This window comes from Entelurus aequoreus, linkage group LG01, assembly GCF_033978785.1.
Source record: "Entelurus aequoreus isolate RoL-2023_Sb linkage group LG01, RoL_Eaeq_v1.1, whole genome shotgun sequence".
Taxonomy (NCBI): Eukaryota; Metazoa; Chordata; class Actinopteri; order Syngnathiformes; family Syngnathidae; genus Entelurus; species Entelurus aequoreus.
This window is the reverse complement of record NC_084731.1, coordinates 9,956,015-9,975,286: the sequence shown is the minus strand read 5'-3', so window position 1 is coordinate 9,975,286 and position 19,272 is coordinate 9,956,015. Positions and strand designations below refer to the sequence as shown.

General features: G+C 37.7%; 1 protein-coding gene across 2 annotated transcripts in view; it reads left to right on the top strand.

Annotated features, from left to right (window-relative positions):
* The window catches only part of LOC133648070 (activin receptor type-2A-like), a 112,113-nt gene that overhangs the window by 63,348 nt on the left and 29,493 nt on the right, over positions 1–19,272 (top strand). Inside the window, exon 5 of one of the 2 annotated variants that reach the window (XM_062043850.1) lies at positions 10,412–10,435. The exons of the other annotated variant lie outside the window; for it this stretch is intronic. Coding sequence (XP_061899834.1) covers positions 10,412–10,435 — 24 coding nt within the window. The remainder of the gene's footprint in view (positions 1–10,411; positions 10,436–19,272) is intronic. 2 annotated transcript variants of the gene reach the window in all.

The window sequence follows — 19,272 nt, the reverse complement described above, 5'->3', positions numbered from 1 at the left end:
TTAATCGATGTAATCTATTAGTTGTTGCAGCCCTACACTAGTCACTAAAATATCATGCAAAAGCGCAGATTCCAACCATTGAAATACTTTGTTCAAGACTTCCGGTCATTAGAAAACATCACTGCACATCATAATGGCAGCTACACATTCCATCTTAAACATCTGGGGCCGTACTTATCAAGCTTCTTAGAGTGCCATTTTACACTTAAGTCCTGAGAATTTGCGAAATTTAGTCCTACTCTCAAACTTAAGAATAAAAGCTTTTTATCAACGTTCTTAAGTCTAAGAATCACTCCTACTCTCCACGATATTTAAGAGACCTTCAGAGGTGTCTTAAGTGGTTAGGAGTTGCCAGCAGGGGATGGCACTGAGGCGAGAGAGACGTGCGCGAGCAACAGCTGATCAAACGGTATCGTTTAGACAGAGCGGGTATTATTTTTGTCACAGATTTAATACTTTTCGATTCCATGTTGATTTCTGCATGTGGCTGCAGTGGGCTAGTATATATAGAGCCACCCACACCAGTTTCAAATTAGTTGCCTAATTAATGAATTGGAAAGAAAATGTTATGACAGTAGCGTATGTGTGTGGCCGTGAGGTGAGTGACGTCAGTGAGTGTGTGGGCGAGAGAAGAGAGGGAGCGGTAGCGTGAGTGCCGGCGGGGACTAGTTTGTGTTGTATTATTTTGTAGTTTATTGTCAAAATATACACTCCCATTGTCCACTTAAATATTTCCAAGATATTTCTTTATTCTTAGACAACGGATTCCCTTCCGTGATTGGTCATTTCTATGGACACAGAAATGACGTCACCTAAAATTCCGTTTACGGCACATAGTAATGTCGTAATTCAGCTCTGAGTGTGACACTTAAGATTCAGTCCTACACTTCGCTGAAAGTGTGAGTAAGACGCTTGATAACTAACTTTTAAGTGCAGCTTTCAGCGAATAATTTATTTACTCTTAAGTCAACTCTTAGCAGACTTCTTAGGAGTAATTCTGAGAAGCTTGATAAGTACGGCCCCTGGCCAGATTGAAAAGCTTAACGGGCCGCATGTGGCCCCCGGGCCTTAATTTGCCCAGGTCTGATATAGAATAATCTGATTTCCAGAAAAAGATGGTGCAGTTAAATCCTGCAGTTTTTGTTTAGCTTGTGAGTAAAAAATGACAAGGGAAACAACATACAGCAATTAAACCTATTTTTCAGCACACAAAAAAAATCACATGCTTAGACGTTTAAGAAAACTGCCTGTCCATTTTTAAGTAAGTATCTATCCTTTGTGGAGGCAATAATCATTTGTCAGTATTAAAAATACATTAATTTAAGAGTAGTTCCATACTTAAGCGTTATTGATTCTTCCATTTAATGCTCGGCGATATCCCGTTTAAGTTGCTCTTTATGCCTGTCTAAATACATTGAACCAATTAAGGACGCTACGTACATACACCGTGTCAACACTTTCAAAACAGTTAGACAAAATGAAGCATAATGACGTGAATAATTCATAAGTGCGGCACTCACAGAATAACTTTTAGCAACTCTGCAAACACGAGACATGTAAAAAAATACCGTACAAAGAGATGTAATCGTCATCTGGCTGCTGCACGAAGATGAATAAAGCTCCGTCTTTAGTAAAGTCTGTTGAATTTATTGCAAAAGTAATTATAACCCACTTCATTTGTGCAGCTCTTACGCTGCAAAACACCGAACACAAGTGGGCTGCGGGGTGTTCCTAAAACAGCCCCAACCAGTGTGAAATGCATCTAGCGGAATAACTTATGACCATGTTTGTTCATGGACTGCATACTTCACGATCAGGCTTCCATTATTCACAGCAGTGTGTGGCAAAATGGAATTGATTGTATCTCAGCGCCCTACCCTGCAGCTTTCACACTGAAAGGCTTGCAGCGCCGATTCATAATTACACACCTCTTTTCCACATTAGTTTGTATTTCTTACTACTTTTCTATTATTTTTCAAAGTAAATTACAAAAAAAGATAACTTCAGTCAATGTCCTTCGCATAGAACGTTGCTTTTTTTCCAGTGTTATTATCGAAGCAAACTTTGTCCCTTTTTGCATCTGCCTTCAAACTGTTTTGTAAACATTGAAGCGATGAAGTCAAAGAATGTTCCTTTAACAATTTGACCTAAACTACATCGCCGGAATACATGAACATCTGGAAACAATAGATCTTGTTTGTTGGCGTGATAGCGATTACACTGCAAAAAGTCAGTGTTCAAAAACAAGGGGAAAAAAATACAAAAATGAGGGGTATTTTATTTGAACTAAGCAAAATTATCTGCCAATAGAACAAGAAATTTCGGCTTGTCAAGACTTTCCAAAACAAGTAAAACGAGACCTACATATAGGTATTTGTTTCATGTCTCTAAGACGTTCCTACCGGAAGTTACAAGCAGTTTTGTCTGAGTTTTCCTCTGAGGAGCAGTTTTTTCTGTTTTTTTCAAAAATTATGTAGAGCACAATTTTGAGTTTTGGGGTTCGGTTTTTTTTTCAGATCGCAATTTCCACCAGTCCCGATGTGTGTAAGAAGTTTGGTGAGTTTTGAAGTATTTTAAGGGGGTCAAATTAGAGGTCAAAGACGTAAAAAGCAGTGTTTTTAGTACATTTTTGTCTAAAATGGGAAATTGCCAACTTCCTGTTGGTTTTTGCCCGAGGATGGGAAATTATGAATTGTAGGTCTAAGTGAGACCTACATGCAGGTTTTTGTTTCATGTCTCTACGACCTTCCTAGTGGGAGTTACAGTTTGTTTTTGTTTTTTCCTAGGGGGCGCTAGAGCGCCATTTTGATTTTTGGGGTTTGGTTTTTTGACTAAAGTGGGCTGTACCACTTTTTGTATGTGTGTGTAAAATTTGGTCAGTTTTGAAGCATGTTAAGGGGGGCAAAGTAGTGCGCAAAGCTGCGGAATAATAAAGAAAGAATAATAATAATAAAACCTTACAAATTCAATAGGTTCCTTTGTAACCAGTACAGGGCGGACCCTAATTAGCTAACCTCAATGAACCCAAACATACCTTTAAAATAAGTATATTCTCACTAATAACAAGTGCACTTTTCTTGGTAGAAAAAAAACTACCTTTTTGCTCAATATGTTGACAAATATTCTTAAATGAAGTAAATTCTAGTGCCATTATCTTGACATAATGATACGCGCTTGACATCATGATTTTTTTTTTTCATGCCTGAAGTAAGAAATTATTACTTTAAAAAAGTAGTTTTATACTTGTGAGTGTTAATCTTAAGGCCCAAGCTGTTTGTTTACATTCTTTTTTTTTTTATTTCTCTTTGCAATTTTGGCCTTATTGGTACCCCGCCTTCCGCCCGATTGTAGCTGAGATAGGCTCCAGCGCCCCCCGCAACCCCGAAGGGAATAAGCGGTAGAAAATGGTAGGGATGATACTCGAAACCGGTTTTCCCGGTTGTTTGATAAGAAAAGAACCGAGTCCTCGGACTCGAATCCCTTTTTGAGAACCGGTACCCGTTATCGAGACCACTATAGTAAAGGAAAAGAGTTGATTCTTTTTTCGAATCCCGTCCCGACCAGAAATGCTCCGTGGGACATCACAAGAAATGACGTCACGTAGCTCAGTCATTAGGCGCAGATAGCGAAAGCAGGAAAACAATGGACGGGAAAAAGCGCTCCAAGGTGTAATAAAGTTCAAAACAAAAGCTATCATCAATCGAATAACTTTACTGAGAGATTTGAGCAGGGTAAAACACACGACCAACACTTTTACGACCAACCAGAAACATAGCAACCAGGCTAGCAACGCACCTCCTTTACGGCAGCTGTCGCAACGTTCTTAAAACAACCACAGCACATACATATATATACAACACATCTCCCTTTTTTAACTTTTGTTTTTCTTTCCTTGTAAACAAAACAAAATCACACTGTAGATGTGTTGTCTGTCTAATTATAAATAATGCAGACGAGGCGTGTTGGCTGAGTTCTTGACGTTTACTTTCACAGCGTGGCAACATGCAACACTTTTCGGGGCTACCGCGCATGCTCGTAACTCCCGTTGCATGCTGGGTAGTGTAGTTGTTATATTCTCTAGCTCATAAAAATGTTCCCCCTATAAAGAAATAATGTTAACTCAATGAAGTGTACTTCTTTTTTTAGCTTTAACTTTTCATTTATTAGCATTGTAACCACATTTGCAAACAACTTTTCTCTTCATAGAATTTTCTTTCATAAAGAAATAACGTGCAAAAATGTCAAAGCATCGTAACAAACAGTTATGTCAAATAGCAGCAGAAGTGCACTTTTTGGAGAGCTGTATTATTTTCAGTTTTGTGCCCAAGGGACTGATTTTATTTTACACTATATTATTATTTATACACCTATAGTGATCACAGAAACAGGTTGTTTTTGTGTCACTGTATATATTTGTTTTTCTGAAAAATCCGACTTAATATACTTTGGGTAACAACAGTCAATATTTATTTATGTTATTTTATTTTTTTAGGTGGGTAACAGTCAATATTTATTTATTTATTAGATTTTATTTTTTTATTATATAATAAAAGTGAGCTTTTGTTAAACCAAATATTGTGTGGTTTTTTCCATATACAACAACCTATCTAGAATCGATAAGGAATCGGTTCGATAAGAGGATTCGATAATAGGCTCGAACTCGATAATTCCTTATCAAACATCATCCCTAGAAAATGGATGGATGGACCCTAATTAGAATAAAAACTAAGAATCATCTTTTTATATGACATACTTAGTCCATAAGTACACAAATGTGTACTTCATGTTTAGTGACATTCTTATTTTTACACTTTTTTCCAAATTCCATTGTATGTTATACTCCTCTGACACCACCAGGTGGCAGTATAAGTGTCCACATAAGACCCCAATTCCGTAGTGTACACAATTTTGGAAATAAGAGCTAAAAGGTGCTGTCCACGCATGTGGCCACTAAGCCTTTAGAGTTAATGACACATCTTTGCATCAGTTGATGTTCTAGTTTCAAGCATGTTTTACTCAATCCAATCCACTTTATTTATATAACACATTTACACAACAAGGATGTTTCCAAAGTGCTGCACAGCCATGTTAAAAACAATATTATGCTACACCAGGGGTCACCAACCTTTTTGAAAGCAAGAGCTACTTCTTGGGTAGTGATTAATGCGAAGGGCTACCAGTTTGATACACACTTAAATAAATTGCCAGAAATAGCCAATTTGCTCAATTTACCTTTAACTCTATGTTATTATTAATAATTAATGATATTGACACTTAATCGAACGGTTTAAAAGAGGAGAAAACACGAAAAAAATGACAAATTTTGAAACATAGTTTATCTTCAATTTCGACTCTTTAAAATTCAAAATTCAACCGAAAAAAAGAAGAGAAAAACTAGCTAATTCGAATCTTTTTGAAAAAATTAAAAAAATAATTTATGGAACATCATTAGTAATTTTTCCTGATTAAGATTAATTTTAGAATGTTGATGACATGTTTTAAATAGGTTAAAATCCAATCTACACTTTGTTAGAATATATAACAAATTGGACAAAGCTATATTTCTAACAAAGACAAATCGTTATTTCTTCTAGATTTTCCAGAACAAAATTTTTAAAAGAAATTCAAAAGACTTTGAAATAAGATTTGAATTTGATTCTACAGATTTTCTAGATTTGCCGGAATAATTTTTTTGAATTTTAATCAAAAGTTTGAAGAAATATTTCACAAATATTCTTCGTCGAAAAAACAGAAGCTAAAATGAAGAATTAAATTAAAATGTATTTGTTATTCTTTACAATTACAAAAATATATATACTTGAACATTGATTTAAATTGTCAGGAAATAAGAGGAAGAAATTTAAAAGGTAAAAAGGTACATGTGTTTAAAAATCCTAAAATCATTTTTAAGGTTGTATTTTTTCTCTAAAATTGTCTTTCTGAAAGTTATAAGAAGCAAAGTAAAAAAAATAATGAATTTATTTAAACAAGTGAAGACCAAGTCTTTAAAATATTTTCTTGGATTTTCAAATTCTATTTGAGTTTTGTCTCTCTTAGAATTAAAAATGTCGAGCACAGCGAGACCAGCTTGCTAGTAAATAAATAAAATTTAAAAAATAGAGGCAGCTCACTGGTAAGTGCTGCTGTTTGAGCTATTTTTAGAACAGGCCAGCGGGCTACTCATCTGGTCCTTACGGGCTACCTGGTGCCCGCGGGCACCGCGTTGGTGACCCCTGTGCTACACCAATGACTGAATAAAAATAAAGAATAAATTAATAGAAAACCAATACAAAAACAATATAAAAAATAAATATGATTAAAAACGATTTTAAAGGGTAAAACCAATTAAAACAGTAAAATAGACATCAAAATTTATTTTAAAAAAAAACACAGAGTACAACAGAGGACAGAAGACCACACAACTCACGTAGTGTTAAAAGCCAAAGAATAAAAGTGGGTCTTAAGACGAGACTTAAAACAGTCCACTGTGGAAGCAGTTTGAACATGGAGGGGGCAGAGTGTTCCAGAGTTTAGGGCCGACCACAGAGGAGGCCCTGTGTCTCCCCTGGTTTTAAGTCTGGTCCTGGGCACCACGAGCTGGAGCTGGCTCTCGGACCTCAGAGCGCGCGCAGAAGTGTAAATTTGGACGAGGTCCGAGATATACTGAGGTGCCAGTCCATGTAAAGCTTTAAAAACAAACAGCAAGGATTTAAAATCAATTCTAAAATGAACAGGGAGCCAGTGTAAACTCCGATAGACCCAATATAGGTCATCAAATCTCAGCTGTAACATCTTACTGAGATCATTTAGGACCAAAACTATGGCGTCACATTAGTGCCAAAAATCCAAGCGCATAAAAACTGTTATCGCGCGCTGATTCTCCACTTCGTGCGCGCGCGACACTCTTTTGCGCGCGCGCGGTGCCTTTCTACGCGCGCGCTGTCTCGGTCTGTTCGCTGTCATGTTTCATTTTGGCACTTTGGGGGCGGATATGATTAGACCGCCCCTTCTTTCTGATTGGCTTTGAAAAAAAAAGAAGAAAAAAGAAAGAAAAATACAACTTCAAGTAGGTTGTAAAAAAAGGCAGATGAAGTGAAACTATAGCAATGCTTTTCTTTACACTCTCTCATGCACACAGATACTCATGTTATAAGAAGTATATTGTTTCAAAAATATTAACATTAATTGTTGTTATTTTAAACATCTTTCAGATTACATTGCTGGAATTCAAAAACCACTTTACTACACAAATATTAGGCCCAATCTGCAGGATTATTCTATTAGTATTAGTTATTTTTATGTTTTATCATATCTTAGCCTATTTTTATATGGTCTTATTATATTTATATTTCAGTTTTTATTGTATTTTATTTTATTTTATAGTTTTTCATATTTTAGTTTATTTTTATGTTTGATTATATCTTATCTTATTTCATATTATTTTTGGACTTTTACCTGATGTGTATTTTAATTATTTTTAATCCATTTATTTTATCATCTAGTGCAGGGGTCACCAACGCGGTGCCCGCGGGCACCAGGTAGCCCGTAAGGACCAGATGAGTCGCCCGCAGGCCTGTTCTAAAAATAGCTCAAATAGCAGCACTTACCAGTGAGCTGCCTCTATTTTTTTAAATTGTATTTATTTACTAGCAAGCTGGTCTCGCTTTGCCTGACATTTTTAATTCTAAGAGAGACAAAACTCAAATAGAATTTGAAAATCCAAGAAAATATTTGAAAGACTTGGTCTTCACTTGTTTAAATAAATTGATTATTTTTTTTACTTTGCTTCTTATAACTTTCAGAAAGACAATTTTAGAGAAAAAATACAACCTTAAAAATGATTTTAGGATTTTTAAACACATATACCTTTTTACCTTTTAAATTCCTTCCTCTTCTTTCCTGACAATTTAAATCAATGTTCAAGTAAATGTATTTTTTTTATTGTAAAGAATAATAAATAAATTTTAATTTAATTCTTCATTTTAGCTTCTGTTTTTTCGACAAAGAATATTTGTGAAATATTTTTTCAAACTTATTATGATTAAAATTCAAAAAAATTATTCTGGCAAATCTAGAAAATCTGTAGAATCGAATTTAAATCTTATTTAAAAGTCTTTTGAATTTCTTTTAAAATTTTTGTTCTGGAAAATCTAGAAGAAATAATGATTTGTCTTAGTTAGAAATATAGCTTGGTCCAATTTGTTATATATTCTAACAAAGTGTAGATTGGATTTTAACCTATTTAATCAAAATTCTAAAATTGTCTTAATCAGGAAAAAATTACTAATGATGTTCCATAAATTATTTTTTTAAGTTTTTCTCTTCTTTTTTTCGGTTGAATTTTGAATTTTAAAGAGTCGAAATTGAAGATAAACTATGTTTCAAAATTTAATTGTCATTTTTTTCGTGTTTTCTCCTCTTTTAAACCGTTCAATTAAGTGTAAATATCATTCATTATTAATAATAACATAGAGTTAAAGGTAAATTGAGCAAATTGGCTATTTCTGGCAATTTATTTAAGTGTGTATCAAACTGGTAGCCCTTCGCATTAATCAGTACCCAAGAAGTAGCTCTTGGTTTCAAAAAGGTTGGTGACCCCTGATCTAGTGTTTCCTCAAAGAACCCTCTGGATCTCCACGTCCAGAGGGTTCCTGTGATTGGCTATTGTCATTGTGTTGTTATTATTGTTGTTGTTTGTTTATTTTTATGTACATGTTTGACTGTCTTCATGGGGTGTGGGTGTTATTCCTCATTTTGTTTTTAACTATGTAAAGCACTTTGAGCTGCATTTTAAATATATGAAAAGTGCTTTATAAATAAAAAATGTATTATTATTATTTTTAGTACCCTTACAATCACTCCAAACCGGTTCAATAACTTACCTCTTTTTCAGCCAACATTTTTTTTATCCACTTCTTCCTCCGTAAATCTTGATACATATTGACGACGACCCGCCCTGCTATACTTCAGGGGCCGTACTTATCAAGCTTCTTAGAATTACTCCTAAGAAGTCTGCTAAGAGTTGACTTAAGAGTAAATGCATTCTTCGCTGAAAGCTGCACTTAAAAGTTAGTTATCAAGCGTCTTACTCACACTTTCAGCCAAGTGTAGGACTGAATCTTAAGTGTCACACTCAGAGCTGAATTACGACATTACTATGTGCCGTAAACGGAATTTTAGGTGACGTCATTTCTGTGTCCATAGAAATGACCAATCACGGAAGGGAATCCGTTGTCTAAGAATAAAGAAATATCTTGGAAACATTTAAGTTGACAATGGGAGTGTATATTTTGACAATAAACTACAAAATAATACAAAACAAACTAGTCCCCGCCGGCACTCACGCTACCGCTCCCTCTCTTCTATCGCCCACACACTCACTGACGTCACTCACCTCACGGCCACACACATACGCTACTGTCATAACATTTTCTTTCCAATTCATTAATTAGGCAACTAATTTGAAACTGGTGTGGGTGGCTCTATATATACAGGTACTAGCCCACTGCAGACACATGCAGAAATCAACAAGGAATCGAAAAGTATTAAATCTGTGACAAAAATAATATCCGCTCTGTCTAAACGATACCATTTGATCAGCTGCTCGTCATCAAAAAAAACAAAACATTGTTCCGTTCCCTGAATGTTCGCGCACGTCTCTCTCGCCTCAGTGCCATCCCCTGCTGGCAACTCCTAACCACTTAAGACACCTCTGAAGGTCTCTTAAATATTGTGGAGAGTAGGAGTGATTCTTAGACTTAAGAACGTTGATAAAAAGCTTTTATTCTTAAGTTTGAGAGTAGGACTAAATTCCGCAAATTCTCAGGACTTAAGTGTAAAATGGCACTCTAAGAAGCTTGATAAGTACGGCCCCTGATTGGCTCATATGAAAAAATGCTCAAAGCCAATCAGAAAGAAGGGGCGGTCTAAGCATACCCGCCCCCAAAGTGCCAAAATGAAACATGACAGCGCACAGACCGAGACGGCGCACGCACAGAAAGGCACCGCGCACGCGCAAAAGGGCGCGCGAAGTGGAGAATCAGCTCGCGATAACAGTTTTTATGCGCTTGGATTTTTGGCAATAATGTGACGCCATACAAAACCCTTAAAACACTAACATAAAATCTGCTTAGTGGGAAGAATGATCTTATCAGACAGAAAGTAAGCTTATTTGAGATATTTCATCCTACTTAGATTATAGTTTTTGCAGTGTACGTAGGAGAAGGTTGTTTTTTTGTCTGACAGCTTGTTTGCTGCCGTCCCAATATCGCTTCCAGTGGAGCGTTAATTCAAACCGTCAATTATCCAGACTTGACACATTTTTTTTTTTTTTTACATTCTTTCTTATTCCATCTCCTGACAAATATACCAATAATTTCTATGTTTGCTTCTTATGTTCTTTTTCATGAAGCACCCCTTTCACATTATGGTGGAGGTAAGAGCAGTTCAATTGTAGTTACAACACTGTTAATTCCCCCCCCTCCCCCTCCCCCTTTTGGGTTCAATATGAATTCTCCACCTTTAGTCCCAACTGTCATGATCTTATTCTCATCATTTTTTCACAGCGTTTTGTTTACTTAATGCACAGCACATGACTTTATCCGTTATATTTTACTTTGCTGCCTGCATTTATTGCACGCATGAATGCCTTTTGTGTTCTCTGCTGACAATGCGATGTGCATGGTGGAAAGCGGCGGCCCCACAGCGCCAAATGCAGCCCCCCCTTTTTTGTGTGAATGTCCACATGTGATGTTTATGTAATGTATCATGTTTGATGTGACACAGTTTACAGAAAGGTATCCACTCTTCCAGCTATCTGCCTTTCCCACAGCGGCGTCAGGGTGTCGAGTGACTGAAATTGTGTTATGTTGTTCCATTTTGTAAGAGTGCTGCTGCTTCTGATCAATCCGGTGTGTGAATTACTCAAGCAAAGCATTAGCCTGCGCAAGTGGTCTTTGAACCAGACACAGGCAAAACTGATGAACCCTTTATTGCAAAAATGTACCAATTATATGCCATATAATGTCATACCGCGTGTTGGATCACACTGTGTGACATCACGTGGATTTACTACCGTATTTCCTTGAATAGCCGCAGGGGCGTTAATTAATCTAAAACCTCCTGTCACTCCTGCGTTTACCGGAAGCCTGCGGGATGGCCGTGCATGCGCTACATATTTTAAAACCTCTTCTCACTCCGGCGTTTACCAAAAGGAATCCATAAAATTTAGGCGTGCGCTTTGAGCGTGATGTAAGCATACCATCATGAAAAGCACATTTAATTAAAAAAAACGTTATTATGGTCTTACCTGTACTTATAAATGGAGTCCATTTGCAGCTCCTTCTGACCGAAAGCATCGATAACTTGTTTATAGAAGTCTTCATTATTTTCTTTTTTCCGTTTTAAAAGTCTCTCTGTCTCGATGGAGATATTCCTTTAATTATTACCTCCTGCTTCCATTGAAAGTCCAGTTTAGAAAACTGTTTTATTTTAGATACCGGTATGTAATCCTCCTTGTTAAAAGGCAAAAAAAAAAAATCTCTTGCTGCGTGCGTTCACTTCTTCTGCAGTACCGGAAGTCGCAAGAAGGATCACTAGCGCGTCAGCGCCCTCTACCACCAGGAGGCGGGAGTCATTTAATGACTTATACAGTATTTGACACACGGAGCTACGGTATATTAATAAAACATAGCTGCTTACTGTTCTTTTTAGCATACTGTACCGGTATTCAATAGCTTGGACCTTAAATCCTACTGAATAGCTCTTTATCTTTTTTCCTTTGTGCGATTGTAAACTACTGAAAGCAGCTTCCTCCATTTTGAAAATGAGGACAGATGCGTCACTCGTGACGTAACGAATTTGACCCGGTGGAAGTTCTAGCCATATGCTAAATATTTTGCGAAACAAGTTTGACCCGGTGAAAATTATAGACATGCGATGATAAAATTAATATTTTGCGAAACGAATTTGATCAGGCTTCAATAATAAACCGGCGATAAGGCCAAGCATGCGTTAATTATTTTGAGAAACGAGTTTGACCCGGCAGTAATTCTAGACGTGCGAATACTATATTCCCTGCGCCAATTCAAGGAAATACGGTAACTGTTGTCGGCACGGCACGTCACTCTGTTCTAAGAACGCAGCCTACCGTATTTTCCGCACCATAAGCCGCCCCGTGTTATTAGCCGCACTTTCAATGAATGGCATATTTCAAAACTTTGTTTACCTATTAGCCGCCCCGTGCTATTAGCCGCACCTACGCTACGCTAAAGGGAATGTCAACAAAACAGTCAGATAGGTCAGTCAAACTTTAATAATATATCACAAACCAGCGTTCTAACAACTCCGTTCACTCCCAAAATGTAATGTGCAATCACCAAAATAGTAACACTCAAAATAGTGCCGAGCAATAGCAACATCAATAACTCAACGTTGCTCGAACGTTAATGTCACACGACACACAAAATAAACATTTAAAGCTCACGTTCTGAAGTTATTACTCATCCACAAATCCCTCGAATTCTTCTTCTTCTTCGGTGTGCTTCACTTGTTTTTTGACACCACCTGTGATGTGGACGCGCATGCAGTCGTAGATCAACAGGGACGGAGCTGCGTGAAAAAAGTCACCCGGTCTCTTCGCTCATCTTTTCTCCATCCATCCATCCCTTCGAGTTAGCTTTTATGATGACGCCGGCTGGAAAGTTCTCTTTTGGCAAGGTCTTCCTTTTGAATATCACCGTGGGTGGAAGTTTCTGGCCGTTAGCATGGCAAGCTAACGGATATTCACCGTACGTGCTCCCGTTGTATCCACAGTGCGGTTCACAGGAATATCAAAAGTCAGTGGAACCTTGTACGCGTGTCTCTTAGTAGGAGACATTTTGTGGTCTTTACAGAAACACACAAATGAAATGAAAGGTAATATCCGCGCGCTTCTTCTTCTACGGGGGCGGGTGCTCACCTTGGCGGTTGCTTACAGTAGAAGAAGAAGCGCTTCCTCTTCTATGGGGAAAAAAGATGGTGGCTGTTTACCGTAGTTGCGAGACCTAAACTTTATGAAAATAAATATTAATATTAATCCATATATAAAGCGCGCCGGGTTATTAGCCACACTGTCTGCTTTTGAGAACATTTGTGGTTTTTAAGTGCGGCTTATGGTGCGGAAAATACGGTAATTATTTTGACTCGGGGGGCCAAATTTAGAGGAAAAAAATGTGTCTGGGGCCGTTATATCTATTTTTAGGAAAGCTAATACAAAACCTCACAATAAAGTCTGATTGATTGCTAAAAATGTTATGACAGACCGCCTTAGAAACGGAATGGAATTTTAAATTGTTCTATGAACGATAAAACCCTGAATATTGACAACATATGAACGTCACACCCCCACTCAATCGACATTTTACAATCAAGCCAAATGCAACAAAAACGCAACAAACACAGCGAAATATGAACGCAAAGGGTAAAAAAAAACCCCACCTACAATCTGATACATCTGATACATCACTAAGCTTTAGAACTTTGTTGTAAAAATCTCCTTCCGCGTCTGTCCCTGACACCCACATTTCAGGCTCTGGAAACACTCTGTGGAAACGCTCCCCACCCACACTGCTTGGTGCCTCGTCTGAGCTGCTGTGACTTAGATTACCATAGTAACTAGTAGGGTTGTACGGTATACGGGTATTAGTATAGTACCTCGATACTAATGAATCATATTCGGTACCATACCGCCTCTGAAAAGTACCGGTCTGCCACACTCTAATATTTTTTAGTTAACATAAATCCAATAATGCAGTTTTTTCTGGTCACCTTTATTTAGAAAAGTACCGAAAAGTATCGAAATAATATTGGTATCAGGACAACACTAGTCGCTAAAATATCATGCAAAAGCGCAGATTCCAACCATTGAAATACTTAGCATAGTTGAAGACTTACGGTCATTAGAAAACATGACTGCACATCATAATGGCTGCTACACTTTCCATCTTAAAGATCTAAAAAAAAATATTTGGGAATGTCCGGCGGGCCAGATTGAAAAGCTTAACGGGCCGCATGTGGCCCCCGGGCCTTAATTTGCCCAGGTCTGGCCTAAAGGTTCAGTTTGAAAATGTCATGGCTTGGTTGCTCAGACAGCAATGTATTTACTGTTTATACAACAGTGTTTCCCATAAACTGCCAAGATACCTGTGGTGGTGGGGGCGTGGCTATGGGCGTGGTCACCATGACATCATCGAGTAATTTGCATAATTTACTACAATGATATGATTTTCTCTAAAAAGGTTAAAAAAATGTATACTTAGTAATTAATAATAACAGTTTTGTTTTAAACATCCATCCATTTTACATTATAATTACAACACTTTATGTACATATTTATATACAGATTTGAACAATAAGTTATTCACTGAAATATATTTATTAATTGTGGTTCTTACAAAAAATATATCTTATAAAATATAAAAGCTAAAATGTCTCTTAAAGCTCTGCCCCTTTAATTAGTGCATACTAAATAATTTAACTTTAGCCTACTACTACAACCATATTATTTACCAGCAACATAAAGTGAAACAGAGGCAGAGGTGTCCTGCCACAGTCAGTAACAAATAAACAGAAAACAGTAGTGGTTAAATACAAATAAGGCAACAAGAGAAGTATCCTACACTTCTCTTTTGTAAGGTAAATCTGAACAGCCTATATGGGCATCTACATCAACTATATGATTTGCCTGAGAAGCTGGACAGGACAAAAAATATATATATATATTATATATATATTTTTTTTAATTTGTGGCGGACGTAATTCTTTCGTGGCGGGCCGCCACAAATAAATGAATGTGTGGGAAACACTGTACAAGTTTAGATTGGAATATGGAATACTACTGTAATGGGGGAATACATTAATGTGTCTTGTATCCATGTTAGCATTTTAAGACAGCTAGCAATTAGCGCGCAAGCTGCTTCTCCAGGAAATGAGCAGTGACCGTAAGTTTATCAAAGTGCAGTAATTCGGGGTGCAATATCAAAAAGTCAGGGTACAATATCGTCACGTTAGAATTAGAGATGTCCGATAATATTGGCAGTCCAATATTATCGGCCGATAAATGCTTTAAAATGTAATATCGGAAATTATCGGTATCTGTTTCAAAAAGTAAAATGTATGACTTTTTAAAACGCCGCTGTACGGAGCGGTACACGGACGTAGGGAGAAATACAGAGCCGTTGCACAACACAAGAGTTGCAGCACGACTGCAGCATGAGAAGTTTACTCGCGACTCTTGATGACCTCATCAAACCGCCGCGAGCGGAGCATAACAACAACAAGAGTGTGTTGTTGCCGGTGCTGTAGCCATGGCTAACAAGCCAGCTCGCTCGGCTGACTAACGACATGGTTTGGGATTGTTTTAAAGTGTCTCTGACGGATACAAAACTGGCAATTTGCAATGACTGCAAAAAGTTGGTTATGCGAGGAGGAACCAAGACGTCTTCCTTTAATACCAGCAATTTGATCTCCCACCTCTACAAGAATCATAAGGAGATACATGATGAATACAAGCGGAAGATGGATGAAAATCAAACAGCGAAAAAAAAGTAGTACCACACAGTTGTCGCTTAAAGACTCCACCGAGAAAAAACAAAAATACAACAAAAACCACCCTTGTCTCAACGCAGCATTTCAGAAGCTCTGGTTGACTGGTAGGCCACTTCAAGCACTCACCACTAGCTTGCAGCACATTTGTCTTACTCATACAAATACGTTAGAGCAGGGCAGATTGAGCCCAGTTTATAATTTCCTGTTATACAGTATGCCAGGCAGTCTTGCACTAAAGGAGGACTATGTTATTGTTTACTTTATGACGGAAGGACGGAGGACTTCACCCGATCATCCGTGCGGTCGGCGGCTAGCGTCGGATAGCGCGTCTGCTACCCAAGTCAAAGTCCTCCTGGTTGTGTTGCTGCAGCCAGCCGCTAATACACCGATCCCACCTACAGCTTTCTTCTTTGCAGTCTTCATTGTTCATTAAACAAATTGCAAAAGACTCACCAACACAGATGTCCAGAATACTGTGGAATTTTGAGATGAAAACAGAGTTGAGTTGAGTTTGAGTTTATTTCAAACATGCATGCATACAGAGCTTTTTGTATTGGATACAATTAGGGCTGCAACAACTAATCAATTAAATCGATTATAAAAATAGTTGCTGATTAATTTAGTCATCGATTCGTTGGATCTATGCTATGCACATGCGCAGAGGCTTTTTTATTTTTTTTATTTATTTATTATTTTTTTTAAAATAAACCTTTATTTATAAACTGCAACATGTACAAACATCTGAGAAACAATAATCAAAATAAGTATGGTGCCAGTATGCTGTTTTTTTTTCAATAAAATACCGGAAAGGATAGAAATGTAGTTTGTCTCTTTTATCCGATTATTAATCGTTTAATCGGAGTAATAATCGACAGATTAATCGATTATCAAATTAATCGTTAGTTGCAGCCCTAGATACAATGTGTCCGAATACTTCCGTTTCAACGATTGACGTCACGCGCATACGTCATCATACATAGACGTTTTCAACCGGAAGTTTCGCGGGAAATTTAAAATTGCACTTTATAAGTTAACCCGGCCGTATTGGCATGTGTTGCAATGTTACGATTTCATCATAAACTATCAGACTGCGTGGTCGGTAGTAGTGGCTTTCAGTAGGCCTTTAAGAAACTCCGCCCTGACAGCTCCGCAAAAGAGGACATGTCCGGTGAAAAGAGGACGTATGGTCAGTCTATCTTAGCCCGTTAGCTGCTAGCATGCCGTGTGTTGTGCCTCGGTGTGCATTGTTTACACAACGTGCGTTACGCTACTTAATATGTCCGTGTGGAAACTCGTTCGGTACACCTACGAACCGAACCGGAACCCCCGTACCGAAACGGTTCAATACAAATACACGTACCGTTACACCCTTAATATATGCACATGCATATGTGACAAATCAAGCTGATATTTGGCTGTAACTTGATCAGTACATGCGACTTTGCTGATGGTTGGAATGATGGTCGTGAAGCATCAGATTCTTCATGCCTGCTTCCTGTGGTGTGCTGACGACGTGTAATTCACCTCCATTGGATGCAGTGGCGCCCTGTGAGCTGGCAGGGGATCTGGTGACACCCGAGGGAGGTCTGGTCTGACCCTCAGCAGAGACAAAGAGTCTTTCTGTAACCTGTTCTGAGAGCATGTTAACATCAGGAGCATCTCGGACAGTAAAACAGCTGCCGCCGAGATGTCCCACATGAAGACGTCCTTTGTCACAAGTTCACTCGGTCTCTTGATAGTGTGGAACTCTGCAGTCCCTCAGGGTTTCTGTCAGTATGACAGGTTTCTTCAAGCATAGTAGATATGAAATGGATTTTGTTTCGGCTAACACGATAAAAAAGGATGTTGTTTTATTGTTTTTATATTAAATTCACCTGTTTGCAGAATTGCTATAATCTGTATTGTCAACTATCCATCCATCCATTTTCTACCGCTTGTACACCCTGGACAAGTCGCCACTAGAGATGTCCGATAATGGCTTTTTTGCCGATATTGTCCAACTCTTAATTACCAATTCCGATATCAACCGATATATACACAGTCGTGGAATTAACACATTATTATGCCTAAATTTGTTGTGATGCCCCGCTGGATGCATTAAACAATGTAACAAGGTTTTCCGAAATAAATCAACTCAAGTTATGGGGAAAAAAATGCCAACATGGCACTGCCATATTTATTATTGAAGTCACAAAGTGCGTTATTTTTTTTAACATGCCTCAAAACAGCAGCTTGGAAATTTGGGACATGCTCTCCCTGAGAGAGAATAGAATGGACTTTATTGTCATTATATTTGCATATAACGAGATTAATTACTCCAATTTAAGGTGCGGTAGTGGGAACAAATATTGGGTAAAAATGAATTACACAAGAGGTAGTAATAAAGAAAAAAAACTACGAATGGAAATAAACAGACTACTATCCAATAAAAAATAATAAGCAATCCTGTACAATATACAAAAGACTATACAAATACAAAATTCTGTACAATATACAGAACAAGACAAGAGTACCGGAGTAATAAATAACAATCGGTGTCGGATGTATTGCACTCGAAGGGTAATATTGCACAGTAGGGTATTAGGGTAGGATATTGTATAGGCAGTGTTTCCCATAAACTGCCAAGATACCTGTGGGGGCGTGGCTATGGGTGTGGTCACCCGGACATCATCGAGTAGTTTGCATAATTTACTACAATGATATGATTTTCTCTAAAAAGGCTCAAAAAATGTATACTTACTAATTAATAACAGTTTTGTTTTAAACGTCCATCCATCCATTTTACAATATAATTACAACACTTTATGTACATATTTATATACAGATTTGAACAATAAGTTATTCACTGAAATACATTTATTAATTGTGGTTCTTACAAAAAATATATCTTATAAAAATATAAAAGCTAAAATGTCTCTTAAAGCTCTGCCCCTTTGATTAGTGCATACTAAATAATTTAACTTTAGCCTACTACTACAACCATATTATTTACCAGCAACATAAAGTGAAACAGAGGCAGAGGTGTCCTGCCACAGTCAGTAACAAATAAACAGAAAACAGTAGTGGTGGTAGATAGACACAGAGCTTCATCAAACATCTGATCCACTGAACAAAGAGCTCCAAAAATCTTGATCCTACACTTCTCTTTTGTGAAGTAAATCTGAACAGCCTATATGGGCATCTACATCAACTATATGATTTGCCTGAGAAGCTGGACAGGACAAAAAAAAAAAAAAAATTGTGGCAGCCTTAATTCTTTTGTGGCGGGCCGCCACAAATAAATGAATGTGTGGGAAACACTGATAGGGGTGAAGTATTATTATTATAAGTTAGAGTTCAAGATGGTGACAGCTCTGGGAAAGAAGCTGTCTCTGAGCCTGTTTGTTCTGGCTCTGATGCACCTGTAGCGCCTGCCCGATGGTTGAGGTGGGCGGGGTGTATATATTGTAGCGTCCCGGAAGAGTTAGTGCTGCAAGGGGTTCTGGGTATTTGTTCTGTTGTGTTTATGTTGTGTTACGGTGCGGATGTTCTCCCGAAATGTGTTTGTCATTCTTGTTTGGCGTGGGTTCACAGTGTGGCGCATATTTGTAACTAGGGATGTCCGATAATGGCTTTTTGCCGATATCCGAATTGCCGATATTGTCCAACTCTTTAATTACCGATACCGATATCAACCGATATATACAG